The following is a 20,104-nucleotide window of genomic DNA, read 5'->3' on the forward strand; positions in this document are numbered from 1 at the left end:
CTGGCAGTAGTTGAGGAAAGCCCGGTGAGTATATGTTGAGGTGGGTTACCATCCACGTATCGTTGTTCATTTAATGATTTTCAGATCTGTTCTCAAAGTATTACTATCAGGGGAAGTCATGATACTTCCAAATCATGTTCGTGCATGGTACCCTCCCTAAGTACTACAATCAGGAACCAGCATGGTACCCTCCCTAAGTACTACAATCAGGAACCAGCATGGTATCCCCCCTAAGCACTACAATCAGGAACCAGCATGGTATCCTCCCTAAGTACTACAACCAGGAACCAGCATGGTATCCCCCCTAAGTACTACAATCATGAACCAGCATGGTACCCTCCCTAAGTACTACAATCAGGAACCAGCATGGTACCCTCTCTAAGTACTACAATCATGAACCAGCATGGTATCCTCCCTAAGTACTACAACCAGGAACCAGCATGGTACCCTCTCTAAGTACTACAATCATGAACCAGCATGGTATCCTCCCTAAGTACTACAACCAGGAACCAGCATGGTACCCTCTCTAAGTACTACAACCAGGAACCAGCATGGTATCCTCTCTAAGTACTACAACCAGGAGCCAGCATGGTACCCTCTCTAAGTACTACAATCAGGAACCAGCATGGTATCCTCCCTAAGTACTACAATCAGGAACCAGCATGGTACCCTCTCTAGTAACTACAATCAGGAACCAGCATGGTATCCTCCCTAAGTACTACAATCAGGAACCAGCATGGTATCCTCCCTAAGTACTACAATCAGGAACCAGCATGGTACCCTCCCTAAGTACTACAATCAGGAACCAGCATGGTACCCTCTCTAAGTACTACAACCAGGAACCAGCATGGTATCCCCCCCTAAGTACTACAATCATGAACGACTATAGTCTGAAGCTCTGGAATCAGGTATTGTTATCACATGCGTCACAAGTAACGGATGTAGGTGTGGCAGTAAATAGTAAGATCGAGGTCACAAAGTAATTAGTCGCGACGACTGACATTTTCTCATGAAATCATAATTACTAACATCTTCAAACACATCATTAGCGGACCCCTTCCGTGGTCTAGTGTTAGAGCGTCCGCCCGGAGAGCGGAAGGTCAGGGGTTCGATTCCCGGCTGGGTCATACCAGAAGACTTTAAACGATGGTACTTGTTGTTGCCCTGTCTGACGCTCGGCATTAAGGGCTAAAACAAGGACTGGTCGGCTCGGAGTCAGTATACTGGATCTGAGTAGGGTATTCATGTTAAACTGCGGCATGGTATCTCAGTAAGCTAGCACTCAGTCCGGACTAGTACAAGCAGCCACACACACGTGCATGCCCGTCGCTATATAAGTGCAATAGTTTTGGACGCGACGTTAAACCTTACCTGACCTATCATTAGTGCCAGATACCTGTATTGGGTGAAAATTCAAGGCAAAAACAGAAAGTGCAATGTGTTCGTAAGAGGACGCAAACTGTATACTGTACTTCTGATACATACTTCAGCCGCAAAGATCAGCATGAGAGTGTATGTTTAGTGTCCATATGAGTTTTCCTGATTTTCACCGTGCTGTCTTCATGCGTTTACAAACATGAGCTTTTTGTTGTTGGGCTAAGGGCGAGCACTCGACCCTTCTTATCTCTAACACAATGTCTTTTGACTTGGTCGTTTGTGAACTGTGACAACAAACGCAATTGCAAATGTACTTTTTGATTTGGTGATCTTTACAGACGAGATGACTCTTTTATTGTGTGAAATGTCTGAACATGAAACATGGAGGTTAACGAAGTCGATCATTGTCATCTTATTAAGTGATGATCGGGTTGATGTTCCTCCGGCCGGGCAAGAGAGTTAAAACTGAGTCTATACTTACAAACTTTGGTTTATAGACGTATAAATAGAATATACAAGCAATGCTTGAGTGAAATCTTTAGTTTGTGTTATAAAGCCAATGAGCAAATGCTAAACGTCGACAGGCTACATTTCGTAATCAATTCAAAGAAAAGGTTTCTAAGACAAACAGTGAGAAATTTGCTTTTGTCTCTTCAAGAATTAACTCACTCACTCATTGACAGTACATTTCGCTATTCACTCTAGGTATTAACTATATCTCGGGAGACCATGCCATCTCCTCCAATATTGCCCACACCTATCCTTCACCAACTATCCACTGTCTATCTTATTGTTGATAATCATTTGGGAGACATTAGTTTTGTTAATGCGAGCAACGATCATTCGCGTTTTTCACATTTAATTCACGCTAGCGTAAATTTCAAGATTAATAGTGTAAGGCAGTATATACTAAACTGACGTCCAAAAGAAACTTTACCAACTTAAAATATAAATTTCAGACAAAGTATAATTTTTTATACATAAAATGTTAATCGTCTGTTAGTTGTTTGCGAGATAACACGCGAAAAAGTGAAAAACACGTGCACCACGGACAGCTGCAAATGCACGTGCGGGTAAGGGTATAAAACGATTGCAACAGCAATTCAGACATCCACACTGATAAAAAAACACAAAAGAAATGCCACGACTCACAGTCGAACAACGTGAACGAGCCTTGGGTTGGTACAGATGGGAGCCACCCACGCCCATATTGCACGAACCTTCGGTTGTTCCCGTTTTGCCGTTACCAACTTGATGCAATGTTACAGACAGACAGGGCGGACCGCTGACAGGCCAAGAACAGGCAGACCCAGGGTGACCACGCCCCATGATGACCGGTACTTGCGTACCTTGCACCTCCAAAATCGCTTCCTGACAGTGACGTCATCGGCGACAAATGCCTTAGGTCACAGGGTTAGTCGACAGACAGTGGCAAGGGGATTCAGGGCTCATGGAATCAGGGCTTTTAGACAATACAGAGGACAGCTAATGTGCAGCGCAACATCGTCGTCTGCGATTGAGATGGGGACGGACTGTACAACGTTGGCAATGACGTGACTGGCAGAGGGTTCTCTTCACTGACGAAAGTCGATTCTGTATGTTTAGGGCTGATGGAAGACAACGTGTTTACCACCGAAGGGATGAACGAACGGCGGCGTGTTGCGTGAAGGAGGTCGTACCATATGGTGGAGGGAGTGTTATTGTGTGGGGAAAGATCTGTGGGCAGGAGAGGACACCGCTGGTCATCGTTGATGGAAACTTGACAGCTGAGCGTTACATGGATAACATTCTTCGTCCAGTTGTCCTACCATTTCTCCAACAGCAGCCACGTGGTGCCATTTATCAGCATGACAACGCTAGAGCCCATACAGCCAGAATTGTCACTAACTTCCTCGCAGCCAACAACGTCAACGCCCTGCCGTGGCCTGCACGCTCACCCGACATGTCCCCCATAGAACACCTCTGGGACTTGATGAATCGTCGTGTTCGACAACGACCACACTCTCCAGCCAACTGGCAAGAACTGATCTTGGCCCTCTAAGAAGAATGGCTTCAAATCCCACGTGACCTCATCAGACGACTGACTTTTTCTGTGCGTTGAAGAGTTTTTACGTGTATTGAGGCATTTGGTGGTCACACACGCTACTAATGACTTGTTATTGAACGTGAGCGATTGTCTATGTACTCTGCCTATTGCCCATGATTCTGAAGGCTCGAGTTTTGTACCATACCAAACTTTGGGGGGCTCTGACGTCATTCTCGGTCGCGGTATGATTGTCATTTTCAGTGTTGATTATGTTGATATATTGATCTTCTCAATACACTTTACTTCATGCATGTATTTTTTGTTGTTTTTGAGCAAGAGTGATTTCAAAATCTGGTAAAGTTTCTTTTGGACGTCAGTTTATGTTTAACAATGATTGTAACTGTGTTATATTGTTTCTGTTGAGATTCGTTGCATTGTGTTTGTGTAGTGATTCAGTCATCAGAAAGGTACTATATTTAGCTTTCACACACAATACGTAAATATAATCTTCAAAAAAAGAAACGCAAAGCCAGATTTGTGTGGGGTAGGAAAATACATTTATACGAGGAACCGTAAAAGGAATTGACCTGAAAGGTTGTTGAGAGAACAGTGATCTCAGTTATCGATATATTGGAAAAGTCCAAGGTGAAGGTTTCGCTACCATCAATAACGCGCATGTCCCCAGTCGGAACCGATAGCAGCCTGACATGGAAGAGAGGAGTATGCGAATCATACCCCGGGGAATGGTAGCCCACTCGGCCTGCAACGAAAAAGGCAACTGCTGCAACGTCTCGGGTTGTGGTTGACGTCATTTATCCAATTCATCCCACAACTGCTCTATCGGGTTCAAATCCGGGGATCTGGAGGACCAGGGGAGAACATCAACGTTGTAGACTCTTGTGATCCGTGCTGTATGCGGTTGAGCGTTTTCCTTCTTGAATACACAGTTGCCGTTGGTTGCCAATGTGAGGACGTGGGGTAGGAGAATTTCGTTGAGGTATCGTTGAGCCGTAAAATTGCCCTGGATATGGACAAAACCTGTCCTGCCATGATGAGAGATATCCGCCCACATCATAACGCTACCCCGACAAACCTGTCAACTTCCTGTACGCAGTTTCCCGTGTAACATTCTTCCCGACGCCTGGGGACCCGTGCTCTTCCATTGCCTCGAGAAAGGAGAAATTTTGATTTGTCGCTGAACCAGACATCTCTCCATCACAGTTGAGGCCATACCTGGTATTGACGACACTAATGCAGTCGTTGATAATGCTGTCGACTCAATATGACACTTCGAACAGGACGTCTTGCTCGTGCACCTGCTGCTCGTATGGTCTGGCCAGAGATTCTGCGCAGTCCGGGTATTTGGGATGCTGTTGAGGTGGATGTGGTCGTCCTTTCACGTAGGTGGTACAGTTGAATGTAGCGATCTTGGGCGGAGGTGGTTACTCTTGACCGATCACGTGTTGATCCATGCTGTTGAAATCGATACCATAGCCTTGTGATGGTGCTCGGCGCTAGATTGAAAACCCTGGCTACAGCTGATCGGGATTACTATGACGTTGTTTCTCTGCACTTCTTTTATTCTTGGCATGTTGTTGAACTGTCACTGTTCGACCGACGCAGATGCCGGGTAATCAAAAACCCTGCACTTTAATACCGTTCATAGTGCTGCTGCACGTGTAGTACGTGCAGCTCCATGCCCTTTTTTTAATGCACTTTGTGCATGTCCTCGTTGTCATCATTTGGATCCGGTAAATTTGTCACGGACACTATAACACATTAAACCTCTTCATATAGCACCTCTTGGTCCGTTAATTTTGCTTTTATGGCCAAAAATATCCGCATTGCGTTTCTTTGTTTGATGAGTATATAAAGACTTGGGCCTGCCACAGTACAATATTCAATTTCAATAAATAATATGATGGCAGTGGTCAGTATCAAATACAATATTACAAAATGTGTTGACAGCAAAAGTCAGTGATAACCAAATGTATTCACCCAGCGGCGACAGTGATCAAGCTTCCGTGATGGTCTGGGCAGGGAATCAGGGATGACGAGCGATCCTCACATGAAAACTGGTAAAGAAAGAGATGAAAAAGTGTGAAAAACGAAATGTGTGAGAGATGATTAAATGTGTGAGAGATGCGTAAACCTTGTCTTCTTATATACAACCTACTCAGCTACAGTAACTTTCCAGTCAATGATGTAAGGCTCGATACAATGCCGGACCATTCTCGCCGTTTCTCGGAAGTTTACCAACCACACTAGCACCTAAATATAGTAACTTCCTGACGACTACTTTGATTACTTCGCACTACATTCCTGACGACTAATCACTGCCCAAATACAGTGCACAATGAGCGTCTACGGAATCTACAAAGAAACAATATAAGATAGTTACAATCATTGTTAAACAATAAAATACACTGCAACGCAACATCACAATCAGATGCAGTTTTTTAACTGTAATGTTCAAAGAATTATTTTTTACAGAATCTATTGTTAAGGTATTTACACAATCCGATTTCCTTAATTGTTGTATTTGAAGAGTTATTATTTACAGATTCTACAGATTCGTACGAGTCAGTCTCCTTATCAGCGATATTCAGAGAGTTATTTGCAATTTCTACTGTGAAATTGTTTACACAATCGGCTTCACTTAGTTTGTCTTTGTACAGTTACAACACAGCCGGGTGATGTTTTTCATAGGATCACTGTTTTTCATGTTTGTGATCCTTAGCTCCGGTACTGGGAGACATACATTCAGATAGGTAGCTTTGGCATTAGTGCAAAGAACAGACACATTCTCCCGACCACAGTCATCTTTCTCTCTTTTCATGGTGTCAAAGATAAGCTGTTGTACCCGATAGGGTGAGGGTGGGACCCTTTGCAACACATTATCTGCATGGAGTTTATCAACCGTCATGGAAGCTTTTTTATTGCATCTTGCATCTCTCAGCAACGGCAACAGTACATTCCTTCTGTAACTACTAACTTTTTCAGTGAATTGTTCAGCAATAAAAATCAGTTCCCTTTAATTCTCTGCCAGCCCTCTTAACTGTGTCCCTCTGAGTATAATATGTCGTCCATAATAATCAACTTTTGAATACAGGAAGAAAATGTCCATCCGTATTTCAATATTTTCAAACTTTAAACGTTTAAACTTTAAACGTTTTTACTTCAGGATGACGCTGTTGATTGGCACACTATTCTTTGGTATGATAATGGTAATGTAAATGAAAATAAATTACGTACTTACAGAAAATATAAGTATGCACCGTTGTTGATGTCTATGTTGAAAATGTTATGTACAGAGACCACCCCCATATTTTAGCAAGGGTAGCATTGATAGTATAACCAGTTATCTATTAACTTCATGAATCCCAAAGAACACGAACAGCAGAAGACTCAGTAGATAGTTTGTTTTGTTATTTCGTGAATACGCCAATTGCGTCTCTCCGTCCCTGGGCACAAATCCAAATGACCTGTACCTTGTGATATGTGTCAGTTGTGTCATATTGCCTCTACGATATCCTATTATGTCCCGGCAAGAGTTCAATTTCATAGCATGAGATAAACCTCGATTAGTCAGTCTATGGGTCTGTAACTGTATTGTTACCCATGTATTCCCCTTTTCATGTATGTATACTGTACAACAGGACTCTGTTACATTTTCTGAGCCAACGAATTATATTAACTCTGACTTTTGATTAAATGATTTTGGATTTGACAAGGCCGACGAGTCCTTGTTTTAGCCCCTTAAATGCCGAGCGCCAGGCAGGGTAACAACAAGTAACATCTTTTAACGTCTTTTGGTATGACGCGGCCGGAGATCGTACACCAGACCTTCCGCTCTCCGGGCGGACGCTCTGCCACAAGACCACGGAGGCGGTCTCCATATATGCAAACAATATACAAGCTTTTTATAGGCGTCCTAAACAAAATTTATTTTTCTTTTGGATCTATAAACAATACAAAATTGTGGTGGGAAGGTCACATGTTGTCTCGTGTGTCTGATAACGATTCCAAAGACTTGTAATGGCTTTTGCTGCTACGTGATAAAATAAAAATGGCTTTAGCTGAAGATGATTCTCCTGTCAGCAGTCAGCTGTTCGCTGTTCACTTGGTGTGAGCTTGTGATTGCTTGCAAATGAATACCCAACGTATTTACAGAACCACAATTGGTGTTGCACGTCCATGTCATGTTGGTGTGTCTTGGTACCAGACTCTCTCGTGGTTGTATTTTTGCGATATTTCACTCTTTTCACCAAATGTCTGCAGTATCTCATTCTTTCAATAAAAATCAATCCCAATCAATACAAGCAGAAATGACAAATTCATTTTTGGTATTAGTGTTGTATGGATGTCGGCAATACTGTCAGATATGTACGATTTTCATACTTTTGCATTTAGTTTTCTTTTGCAGAGTTTATATGCCTCAGGATTGTGGTCCTGCTTTGGAAAACATGTTTAGATTGTTGTTCATATCATATCATTGCATCACGCAATGTCGATGCACTGTCAATAAAAGGTCATTGTAATGTTTGAGGTTATTTTGAAACATGGTTGTGTCATTCATTGCTAGTTGCAGTTGAACATTTACTTGTGCACTCCAGAGACCTGGATGTCCTGATACTAAAGGTCTGGAAGTATTTTTCTTCCGACTGGAAGTAAATGGCATTAAGTCATGGCGGTGAAGATGTTTTTCCTGTTTTTGCAATCACATGCCAATAGGACAATAGTGCATCGTTGTAATCAACTGATCAGAAATGAGCTATTTTGGGATTAATTCATTAAATTTTATTTATCATCCATTTTACTGAACAAAGCGAGACATACGTTCATATAAAAATATGCAATGTCCAAGGAAGCTCAACTGTGATGGAACACAAAAAGAGGGATACATGAAATAAGAACCAATATATTTTCAGAAACGTATACGTATAGTGTCAAGTTATTCATTCCAATTCTAAAGATAGTGAGAGGAATATGAAAAGCCCTATGGGTGGACGTTTTGTTCAGTTGGATTATATATCACTTTTAGGCATGTTTACATCTGATAGATAGATATTGCCCAGTGTCCTCCACATCGATCTTGTACGTCGCCAGCACATGGAGAAGCGCACTCTGCGTCATCCACTTTCCTGTGTCCGCTGTGGATGTCATCACCACAAAAGCATTGTAGTCCAACCTATAACACACAGAAATCAATACAATTTATGTAAATGGAATGACTTTGTGGAGGCCACTGGAAAACCTAGGATATATATATTGCTACTGGGGAAACAAAACAAAAAAATAACTATATGAACATTGTCAAATGGTATTATTATCGCTGGGGCACCATATTTTCTTATATTATATACTGCAGTGTGAGAGTTTTCCGAAGTTGTGAAAAGTTATATTGGCATTGCAGTCAACATACCACTTGATAATTCACTGCTGTGAACATGACACTTTGACGGAACTATTGTCATACAAGAGTTACCTCCCCTCAAATTGTCTCCCTTTATCGTAAGTGTCTTATCTGTACACAAACTGTTGACTTCTTTTTCACGTTAGTTCCACACTGACAAGAGAAAATAATTACAGATGGTCATTTATGGAGTTTATGCCATTTGTTATTCTCTTGAAAAAGTTTCATTATAAACTGTAAATTTGTCATTTTACTCGTCAGACTGTTCATTGCGCAAAGCGCTATTTATGTTTCTTGAAAAGCGTGTATTTTTATTTGCTTCAAACAGTGGTCTCATTGTTTTCAAGAAAATATATTTTTAACGTTGATTTTGTATCTATAAGTGTGATACAGAACTTCCGTGACCCTACATTTTTCTGTTACTTTTTTAATGCTTTTCTTTAGGATTTTGCAAACATGAAACTACTTTGTTAGTCGCAATACAAGGGGTGCTGAATGGCCCTGTGTACTAGGTAGGGTGAATTTACGTTTTAAGGTTTTACATTTCTTCTGAAATAATGTAATTTTCCGGTAGACAACTACACAATAAGTATATAATAAATAGAATATTCCATGTCTCTCGTGAAATATCCTGTTCCTCTCATCTCGTGATAAAAGGAGATATTTTCACGAAATGGCACATGAAATATCGACCTCAAAGTTGAAACAAGTGGTTAATGCAGAAATCTATTCATACAATAATTCAGTGTGAAACCAACACACAAGAAAGATATAGTATACAATTACGAATTGCACATTATTTAAATAACTAGGTGTACCAATCAAGACAAATTACTGCAAAATAATTACAGTAGCAGTACACAACAGAGTGGCAGTACAAAATTAAATGAAAGTGTAATTACAACGACATTGCCATATACAACAGCAGTTGTTCAGTTGTAATAGCAAAAGATAGTGATCATGATATTCACTAAGCAACAGCTGTCAAGCTTCCAAAATAGGACTAGGTTGGGCATCCAGTGTGAAAATAATGATCTTCACCCACCCACTGATCTTGATGTAACGTGAGATGTGAAAGGCAGGCTTCTGCCCTCTAATGTAGCTAAAATGCTAGCTACAATTAGAAGGTTCAGTACAATGCTTGACTAATCTAGCTGTTCTACAGCATTCCAGATTACACCTGACTCCAAAAGCATATATAAATAGAGACAGATATATTCATTTCCACACCAATGCTTACATCAGATCCAAGAAGCATCCGCCTAAATCTGCATTTGAGAGTTACATTTGTAAATATAACATTCCACATGACATCTCGCTCTAAACGTGAATCGATATGCATTCCTTCACGATCTATGTTTAGTATTTTACATAACATACATTGGTGTATGATTGTTATAAACAGTACAGGGGCGGTCGGGTAGCCTAGTGGTTAAAGCGTTCGCTCGTCACGCCAAGGACCCGGGTTCCAATCCCGACATGGGTACAATGTGTGAAGCCCATTTCTGGTGTCCCCCGCCGTGATATTGCTTGAATATTGCTCAAAGCGGCGAAAACTAAACTCACTATAAACAGTACAAATATATGAACATAATACATTTTTAAGGTCAAGAAGTTTCAACTTAATCAACTTGGCTTAAATGCCTTTATTGCTTCGCCGTCATCAGACAAGCTTGAGCGCCTCAGTCCAGCAACACTAACTAATGGACTAACAAAAATGTCACAACGTTTGAACCATATTTGGGCATGTGTAACACTTGACTTACGATTTTATCTAGTTGGCGGTACGTGCCAAAATGTGATCAATACCTCCCTCGCTGTGTTCAAAAACGTATCAAGATATAAGCTAGGTAAAAAGAAACCCCTAAACTTGTAAATAACGTAATACAGTTTCTGTTTACACCTTTCCAGTTATGAAAATCCTTCAATACACTTCCTCGGACGTTAGAAACTTCTCCCTCTCTTGCATCACTATGCATCAGGTCATGCCAATGGCTAAAGCATTGCTACAGACATCAATCCCTAGCACGTAGAACATCATTTTCCAATAACAGAACCTTTATTGCAGACCAGACAATCGTACCATATAAAAACATATTATGGTGTCTCCTCAACCATAGTGTTCCAATATTCATGGGTTTAAACACTGTGGAGAAAGGGTCAAAGAAGAGTTGACTCAATTACGCTTGGTGACACAAAAAATTCCAATAGAGATATCAGTCTATCCAGAGTATGCCGCAGTTAATGTATACTCAAAACCAAATCATGTAGGCCGAATTACAAAATGATGAAAAACAGCTGAAGCTTAAAACATATATAACTTTTAAATTAAATCTGGCATGTACCGAACGAGAATGATGAAACTAATTAAACAAATTAATGTAAAGGTGAAAGGTTTGTAGAAGAAGGGCAAATTGTCTTCTGAAGAAACATAGACCATGACGTAGACATGTGAAAACTGCATTCCTTTGCGGCAAGAGATGTTAGCTGAGGAGCACATGTCCAAGGATATCACTTTCCCAAAAGGTGTGATCTCTTACGAAAAAGGCAATACTTACAGCCATTACACAAAGATGTGTGTATTGAGACTCCTGTTGGAAATTGTTTGATATGATCATGTTCATCAGGTTATTATAGCTGTGTGAGATTTTATTCGTGTACAAGCAGGTATAGCTCTTTTCTTGCCATGTTACAGCGATGAGATTGACTGTGCACTATGCTCATACAGAGGCCACAATTATCAACGACAGTGATACCACCCGATACATAGACGAATTATCGAAACATGGTCAGCAATACCAGACTTATGTGATTACCAATCAGGATCTAAATCCAACAATCCTTTGAATACTTCCAGTACCGCTCAGGCAACAGGTTATACCTTGAAAAATAAAATTGATGACGTCCATCTAATTGCAGGTAAAGGACCCTCTACCACTGCTATCATCGAAAAGACCATAGTGGACTGGGGATCCACAAAAGAAGACTTTCAGTGGGTTTAACAAGCACTGAATCAGATGGAAAGACATTGCCTTTATTGACAATTATTTTTTGGGACTCCATCTTCATTGTTACCATGGCAGATCAATGTGCAAAAAATCTACATGAGTTTGAATCTAAGGTTACAGACTTGGTTATGTGCCGAATGGCATACAAAAGCACTTTCCATGGCAAGAGCAATCCTAGATATGAATAGCATCATCAGACTGGAGTTACTGCTTTTGTGCAGATTGCAGAGTTACGTACCTCAGTTCCAAAATAGGAAAAGTAACGATCAAGACAACACATCCGGCATTTCTCTGTTGTCACGTGTGTTGTGGGACAGAGGTAATTTAGTACACGAACCCTGGAATCTCTGTAACATCCAACGTATTTGAAGGAATCTACAAGAAACAGATGAAGAAGAACTAAATCTACACAGGTCATAAAGAAAGTAACATTGGAGAAACATTGAACATTGGTCACTTCATTCTGGCCATTTTAGAATGATAATAGCTTGCGACCTTTGAAGATCCGGTGTAAAATAGATCTTCAGCAACCCATGTTTGCTGTAAAAGGCGATTGTGCCTGTCGTAAGAGGCGACTAAAGGGATTGGGTGGTCAGGCTTTCTGACTTGGTTGATGCATGTCATCGCATCCCAATTACGTGGATCGATGCCATGATGTCAATCACTGGGTTGACTGGATCAGACTGAAGTCGGACTTGAATTGCGTCTACATGTCCTAGAGGCACCACAACTTGGAATCATTCATTCAAAGTTTCAGCTGTATCAGCCTTGTAGTTTTGGAGATGTCACACATACAGAAACAGTAGAAAAGTGGGCGCAAGTGAAGGTCATAGGTCTTAGTTGGATCAAATATTTCGATTTGCCAAAACAAAAACAGTATCAAATGTTATTTGGCATAAAGTATACGTTTTGAACATAAAATTACATGATCACTCTTGCTGAAATTAGTATCTTTCTTAGAATGTTTTACACCAATATTATTTCAACTCACTATAGATATGCCCAAAAAGGTTGAATTGTCATGAAAGTATTACTTTGCAAATCAGATGAGATTTGTGGCTCCTTATATATAGAAAAGGCACAGTAAAGTTCTAACTCTCAGGAACAATATAGTAATAATTAAATAAGTGGAGTAAGCTTGAACACAGTTTTAATTGGCTATCACTTTCAACTAGTACCATGTATGTAACATTATGTTCTTACTTCATGTCCGTTTTATATATATATATATATATATATATGTGTGTGTGTGTGTGTGTGTGTATTCATTACGACCCTTTTCATTACGTGGTTTCGTGACAGCTGCTCCCAGAATGTCCTTTGTAGAAGACCTGTTGCCCCGCACAGTTTCCATGCTGCCTGAAAGAAGACACAACATTTTTTTTAGAAACTCGCGTCCTGTTACTGCCACGAAGTGAGAAAGACCAATCAGAGAACAACCAACCCCATTCGAGACCGTATACCATCAGTAACAGACATCTTGGATTTTCCAACGCCTACCTCACCTTGACATGTGCAGAGGTTAACAGAGACAAATTGATCATTTTCCTTCTGCTTCACCAATATGACCAACTAAAGATACCATAACTTATAACATAACGTCCCTGCAAGAGAGATTCCCATCACAGCTTCAATCAATAGTGAGGGGTGTATAACAATATAGTTAGCAATATTCCACATACATCACGACAGCCTGTATACGTATATAATGTAGTCTTATCAGGCAAACCAGTTTCCAGAAACTTTCTCATGTTATATTTACGAAGTGAGAAAAGATGATGTTTTACATACGCAGATTTTGGACTTCCAGTTCCAGTGCGTTCACCCGTTCAGTCAGAGAGGTCATCGATGCTTCTGCTTTACCTGTCAGATCCAGATTAATGGTTTGATTATTTAAAAGGTGCTGTATAGTTTTCAGGCAATGTGATCTTGTTTCTGACACTACCATTATGATCTACAATTATTCATTTAATTCACTGTTATTTATTGTCGACTCAAGTTTGTCAAGGCTCAAGTTTCATGACATAAAAAAATCATTAAACAAATAATGATTGAAATTTCTCGATATGCACTTATTTGGTAACTTCCATAGGACCTCAGTTTAGGAGATAAACCTGCCGTTTATCGAAATTTGATGTAGTCCCACTGTACAGTATGTACATCCTATTTTAAGTTGGAACCACTGATAGAATGAAAATAAACCTACTGTGTTTTGATGAAAGCTCCGCCGGTCATTTCTTGGAACTCGAATATGTCATTTCGTATTTCAGGTGTCACAAGTTGAAGAAATAGTTTATAAAAAAAATCTGAACGAATTTATTTCTGTAACAAACTTTTTTTAAATTTTTAATTTAAGATTATAAATTATATTTTAAATGTGTAAATCTCAGTAGTTAGTTAGTCTCTCCAGTCGGAACTGGGATGTGGCAGAACTTGACCTACATCACCGTTACTAACAACTGTCAATGGCTGCCAATGTTTTGTTTACAATATTCGTGCTTCTGACAAGTTACACGAAGCAAGACCTTTGATGTGATTCAACATTAACATCTAGACTTATGAATGAGGCTGACGGTACGACGTGATTGCTAATGGAACAGGAGCTTTACTGAACAGGCCTTTTTAAGGCTGCAGACAAGCCGGCTATTTTGACATGATGGATTGGATTGACCTCTCAATTTCAAGATTTCACAGCATTAGACGTCAGTGTGTAAAGGACAGTTGTGGTTTGAAATGAATTTCATCAAATTGGGTAAGTTGTTGTGATCAAATGTTGTTGTGACTTTGAAAGTCAGTTAACTCCCTTGCCTAGGGAACATGCCTCCTGCCAAATTCTAAGGGTTGTGGTTGACGCAGATGGCAATGAATATCGATCACGATAAGGTTAATAAAGGACATAGTGTAATGAATAAATTTGTTTTAAACGCTTTTTTATAATGTTATATTTTACTTTCATTGTCAGTTGTCCCGATGAGGAAATTACCTGTTTGTCACCCCAACAGTTTCATCAACATTATCTTTTGTATGCCTCCGTTAATATAAGTTTTGTAAACTTATCATTAAAGCAATCACAAAACGTCATATTGTCGCTAAAAACATCCGATATTAAACTACCGTATTTCCGCTATTAGACGTCTTTTAATTTCGCGAGGGCAGCGCCTCGGCGTGTATTAGAGACCTGGCTTGTATCAGAGACCCAGCTTCTTAATAGAGGAAATATGCTTTACATTTCCCATGGGTGATGGATGGGCAGACATTTTTTAATGAATCGATGTATTAATACGCACATTTTTTTATGTCAAAAGGCTGAATAATTATAAAGAGGTTTCCGTAGAAAAAGGGAAAACTCTTTTTAACCAATCAGACTCAAGCATTCTTCAATGTCATGGTAGAATTCAAAATCAACGGCAAAACGTTGCACATCATTGTCAGAGAGCACAACAACGTTTGCTCTGAGGATTGCAATAACTGAATGCATTTATGTCCCCTCAGCATCGTTTGACTAATTAGGCAGACGCATAGGCATACATGGAACTTGTTGCATACGTCTTTAGTGTCATCATCTAATGGAATCGACACCAGATGTTCTGAGTGAGTGAGTGCGTATAGTTTTACACCGCTTTTAGCAATTCCAACAATATCACGGCGGGGGACATCAGAAATGAGCTTCACACATTGTACCCATGTCGGAAATCGAATCTGATCTTCGGTGTGACGAGCGAAAGCTTCAACCAGTAGGCTACCTCACCCAAACTGTTTGGTCAACAGCGTCCCACGACACGGCAGGAAGACAGGTTTTTCCTGGTTGCAGCGTAGTTACCGCCACACTTAAAACTGACCTGCAGAACACCAGTGGCGTTAATGTTACTACTCTGTAGACAGTGCGTAGTCGTCTTTGGCTGGTCTCCGGTCAATTGTGTATTTCTTACCAGGTTTAAAATGTTAGCGGTAATGATTACATATCAGATTCCAATGTTGACGACCATACAAATGTCGATGTTCACAATACAACTACCATATCTAGTCATCGGGGGTCAACATTACTAATTACGGTCCTGTCTTGTTCCTAGCTAAAATCATCAACTTAAAGTAAATTTACCTGATATATTGATGTACGCTTCAAGTGCCCCAACCCTAGCCACGAGTCTACGAACGGCGTCCTCCACAGCCGAGGTTTGATCTGTAAGCAGACAGCAGATTTGACAGTTTTACCTCCAAGATCTTGCTTTTCCACATGGTTGTCACCGTCAGACACGCGTCCACAATAACAACAAGAAAACTATAAAGTCGTGTTGAAAATACAATAGTTATGTTTTAAATGCGTAAATTGTACAAAATGACACTTGAATAAGCGGCGGTATATTGACAGGTCGAATACATGTCAACATCCTTCCAACCCTCATTGGTTTCACTGGTGTGGTCAAGATTGAAAACCTGCCTCACTTCGGGCATTCCTATCACAACCACTTGTGACATTGTGATTTAACTGTAATGCTGGTTAACGCGGTATCAAATCCAACTCATTCACTCACACCAAATTTACCTGCGTCAAATGTTGCCAAGTCAAAAGTGTTAAAAGTCCACGCCACAGAAAACATTGTCAGCAGAGTAAGCACGAACATGTTTGCTGGTGACAGGAGACATAACATGTGACGGCTCTCAGAGTTAGCTTGTGACTGTAACGTAAAACACCTCGAGTGCTGCTGCAAATCGTCACCTATTAGCGTCATGATTTACTGGCGTGGCTACTGGTTATAGAACGCGAACTGCACAATAGTTCAAAGATCTTTTCTGAGAGCCAATGAGAATTCTAAAGCCTGATGTTTTATGTCCCCACGAGTGCACCCAATTCACGACCTTCACTATATCGTTATGCCCTTCGTAAGTGTTTGTATCCAATGATTATGACGCAGTAGATAGATTGCGTTTCAGTTACTACCCTTGACAATGAGGCTACGATCATATATTTCCTAAAAAATACCAGCAGACTCGTGACAGGAATGCTTGACAAGTGGCATTAAAGAGCTTAGTGGAATGTGTGCCCAGTTGTGTTTGTTGGCATGTTTGGTGGGAAATGTGTCTCTTTTGTTTTCAAGAACAAAAAAAGGCTGAGGGAAAACCTCATTTTTTCAGAGAACGGTGCTCGAGAAACATCTTGTGTTTTATTTATGTAGATTAATAACGTGGCACTAAATAGACATCTCACAAATACATAGATGTAATATTTAACGAATGTTCGTATCTTTTGCTTTAATCTAGAAAGAAAAATAAGAAAATATGTGTCTAGCAAAGTAGATATTGTCCAAGATTTATTCATATTTCAACACTATGATTATAAGCAACCCTGTAATGAGTAACATTCTCTTCTGGTTTGTCCTCATTATTCATAAAGTAGAAAACGGTTTATTCCCAGCTATTTTCACCACCATCCATCCTACCAAAAACTGAATAGATTTCGTCAACAAATATAAACAAATTAAAATCCATTGCCTTCTAATAAAAATAAATAATAAGTTAAGCATGTATATACGCTAGATTCCATTCACCAAGTGGATGCTCATAGCGCTACACTATTATTAACCCGGTCAATGGATCAGTGAGCACTCGATTTTCATTCTCATCTCCCTGGGGAGTATACAACTTTGTGCTTAAAGGAAACTTACTCTAATGAAAAATTGTCCTTTAATTGTGTAATCTTTACCATGTGGCCTCCAGTTACGAAAGTGAAGTGTTAAGTAAAACGGAACAACGTATGGGAAGTTAATTCCGATATATAATGTTAATATTTTGTTTCAAATAGCTTGAGCATTTCTCACGTCAGCATACTCACATATACTCACACGCAAAAGAAACGCAAGTCGAGTATGCATTATACATGTTGTTTATTTTCAACAGTAAAGACAAGAAATACTAATTTTACAAAAAAATTGACTGAAGACAGTTTAATGGATGGAAAGGCAGATGACATTATTGTTTTTTTCAAATGTTAAGGGCTTACACAGTTTCGGGTCAATACCCAAAATGTCATTCAATACCAGGTGTGACCACCTTTAGCATTGATCACTGCCTCACATCTCCTGTACATTGAGTGGATCAGACGATTTGTGAAGGCCTTCAGGATCCCCCTACACACATCCAGAGCAGCTGTGCGTAGTTCATCGGCAGTAGTAGGGACTGGGTGCACATTGTGCAGACGCCTTTGAACCTCATCCCACAAGTGTTCGATGGGGTTCAGATCAGGGCTGAGGGTTGGCCACGGTAGAACACGGATATTGTGTTGTTGCAGAAAGGGCATGGTAGCTCTGGCAACATGGGGACGAGCGTTGTCCTGCTGGAAAATGTGTTGTTGATGTTGTGCAAAAAATGGAACAACGTCGATATACCGCTGAGCGGTGACGCCGTGTCCCCGACCTTGACCAACATTCAGAAAGCACATGGGTCCAAGTTTTGCATTAAATCCAATTCCTGCCCATATCATGACGCTAGGTCCACCCCATGGATCCCTTTCCACAACGTTTCTGTCAGCGAAATTCTGACTCTTCCGTCTGCCTGGGAGATACAAAAGCGACTTTCATCAGAGAAGATGACACGCGGAGGTTGTTGGAACGGAGACGTCGGATCACAGTGTCCCGGCTAATGTGTCGATTATGTGTATCAGTTTAATGTGAGAGGAAAGCACGAAGTGATGCATGACCAGGTGTTACAGGCTTTGAGAAACAGTCAACCTAATCATTGTTCACATGCACCATTCCACCAAGTTCATGTTACTGACCGCCTCCGTGGTCTAGTGATAGAGCGTCCAGTGACCATATGCGGAAAAAAACGACGTTTTCGTGTTTGCAGTAGGACTGCTTGTGGGTTTGTGTGATGTGCAGTGTTGCCTCCCACACCATTACGTTCCCACGACCGATTGCAGAACGTTGAACAACACATGCGTCAGCTTACGTCCCATCCGACGTTCATATACATGCTGACTGCCATCACACAAATTCAGGACTTTTTAAGAAAATTCAGAGTGAATCTAGACTCTTCTGAATACATTACATGAGACTATGGGCCTCTGGCTAGAATGTGTCGATTTGTTGACGATGATACAAGACGTGGTCGCCGAGAATGCAAATTAGCTGCATGCAGACGATGTCTTATCGTTTGGTCAGTAACATGAGGTGAGGTGAAATTGGGTTTAACGTCGCGTCCAAGATTATTGCACTTATATAGCGACGTGCATGCCAATTTATAGTGCTAGCACAGTGAGATACCGCAGTTTAACATGAATACCCCACTCAGACACAGTACACTGACTCCGAGCTGACCAGTCCTTGTTTTGGCCCCTTAATGCCGAGCGCCAGACAGGGTAACAACAAGTACCAACTTTTAACGTCTCTCCGGGCGGACGCTCTACCATTAGACCACGGAGGCGGTCCTCTACCTAAGGAGAATCATAGTTCATATGCTAATCCAGCTACCGTTCCGCTCAAGATGACCTTACTTGTTGTTAAATCCATCATCTGTCCCCCGACTCTCAATTCATTGTTACACGGTTGTGAAGAATCTTACAACTTTATAACACTTATTCATCTCCATCTCCAATAGAGCTACTCGTACTCACATAAAATTGTAGTTATTATGTCACTGTTTTATTTCTTTTAAAATATATTACGTGTTCATCAATAACAATCAAGATTAACATTCAATTTCCGATACAAGTAAATGAATAAGTGTGTTTTACGCCACAATCAAAGACCAAAGTTGTCCGGTTTGATGACACACAATCAACCAGATACCACATTATGTTCACCCGATCCCCATTTAAACCTCCTCTGTGTGGATATTCCTGCCGAAAAGCCCCCATGTCCCTGGGAATCTCATTGATACATTCATGCGTGGCATTCTCTACCTTAAAAAGAACATAGTTATCATGCTTATCTAACTCGAACTACCATCCCGCTCAAGATGAATGTTTTATGTAATATCCAACACACACACACACACACACACACACACACACACACACGCGCGCGCGCGCACACACACGCACACACACACACACACACACAGACACAGAGGGAATATAATTTTAAACAGTTTGAGAATTGGTGTCGTTATTTTCTTTTACTGTTCTAATATATTTGATACTGTACAGCAGTAATGAATAGTTTCCTAGACAGAAAGCATGATCTATGAAACGGTTTCTGGTAGTTCGTAAGACTATTTGGATGACATCCACCTCGTGTCTGCAATCCGACTACCCCCTCTCCCTGGTAAGTTACATTATGT

General features: G+C 40.5%; 1 protein-coding gene across 1 annotated transcript; it reads right to left on the reverse strand.

Moving 5' to 3' along the window:
• Window positions 1-8,453: 8,453 nt before the first annotated feature.
• Window positions 8,454-16,476, reverse strand: LOC139444483 (uncharacterized). Its single transcript, XM_071225443.1, has 6 exons — window positions 16,371-16,476; window positions 15,927-16,007; window positions 13,619-13,690; window positions 13,115-13,186; window positions 12,066-12,202; window positions 8,454-8,594 (listed from the first exon to the last, which is right to left on the reverse strand). Exons 1-6 carry the CDS (start codon window positions 16,474-16,476, stop codon window positions 8,454-8,456), a joined length of 609 nt encoding a protein of 202 aa, XP_071081544.1.
• Window positions 16,477-20,104: the final 3,628 nt, after the last annotated feature.

Source organism: Haliotis cracherodii, unplaced genomic scaffold, assembly GCF_022045235.1.
Source record: "Haliotis cracherodii isolate W230 unplaced genomic scaffold, xgHalCrac1.p SCAF_55, whole genome shotgun sequence".
Taxonomy (NCBI): domain Eukaryota; kingdom Metazoa; phylum Mollusca; class Gastropoda; order Lepetellida; family Haliotidae; genus Haliotis; species Haliotis cracherodii.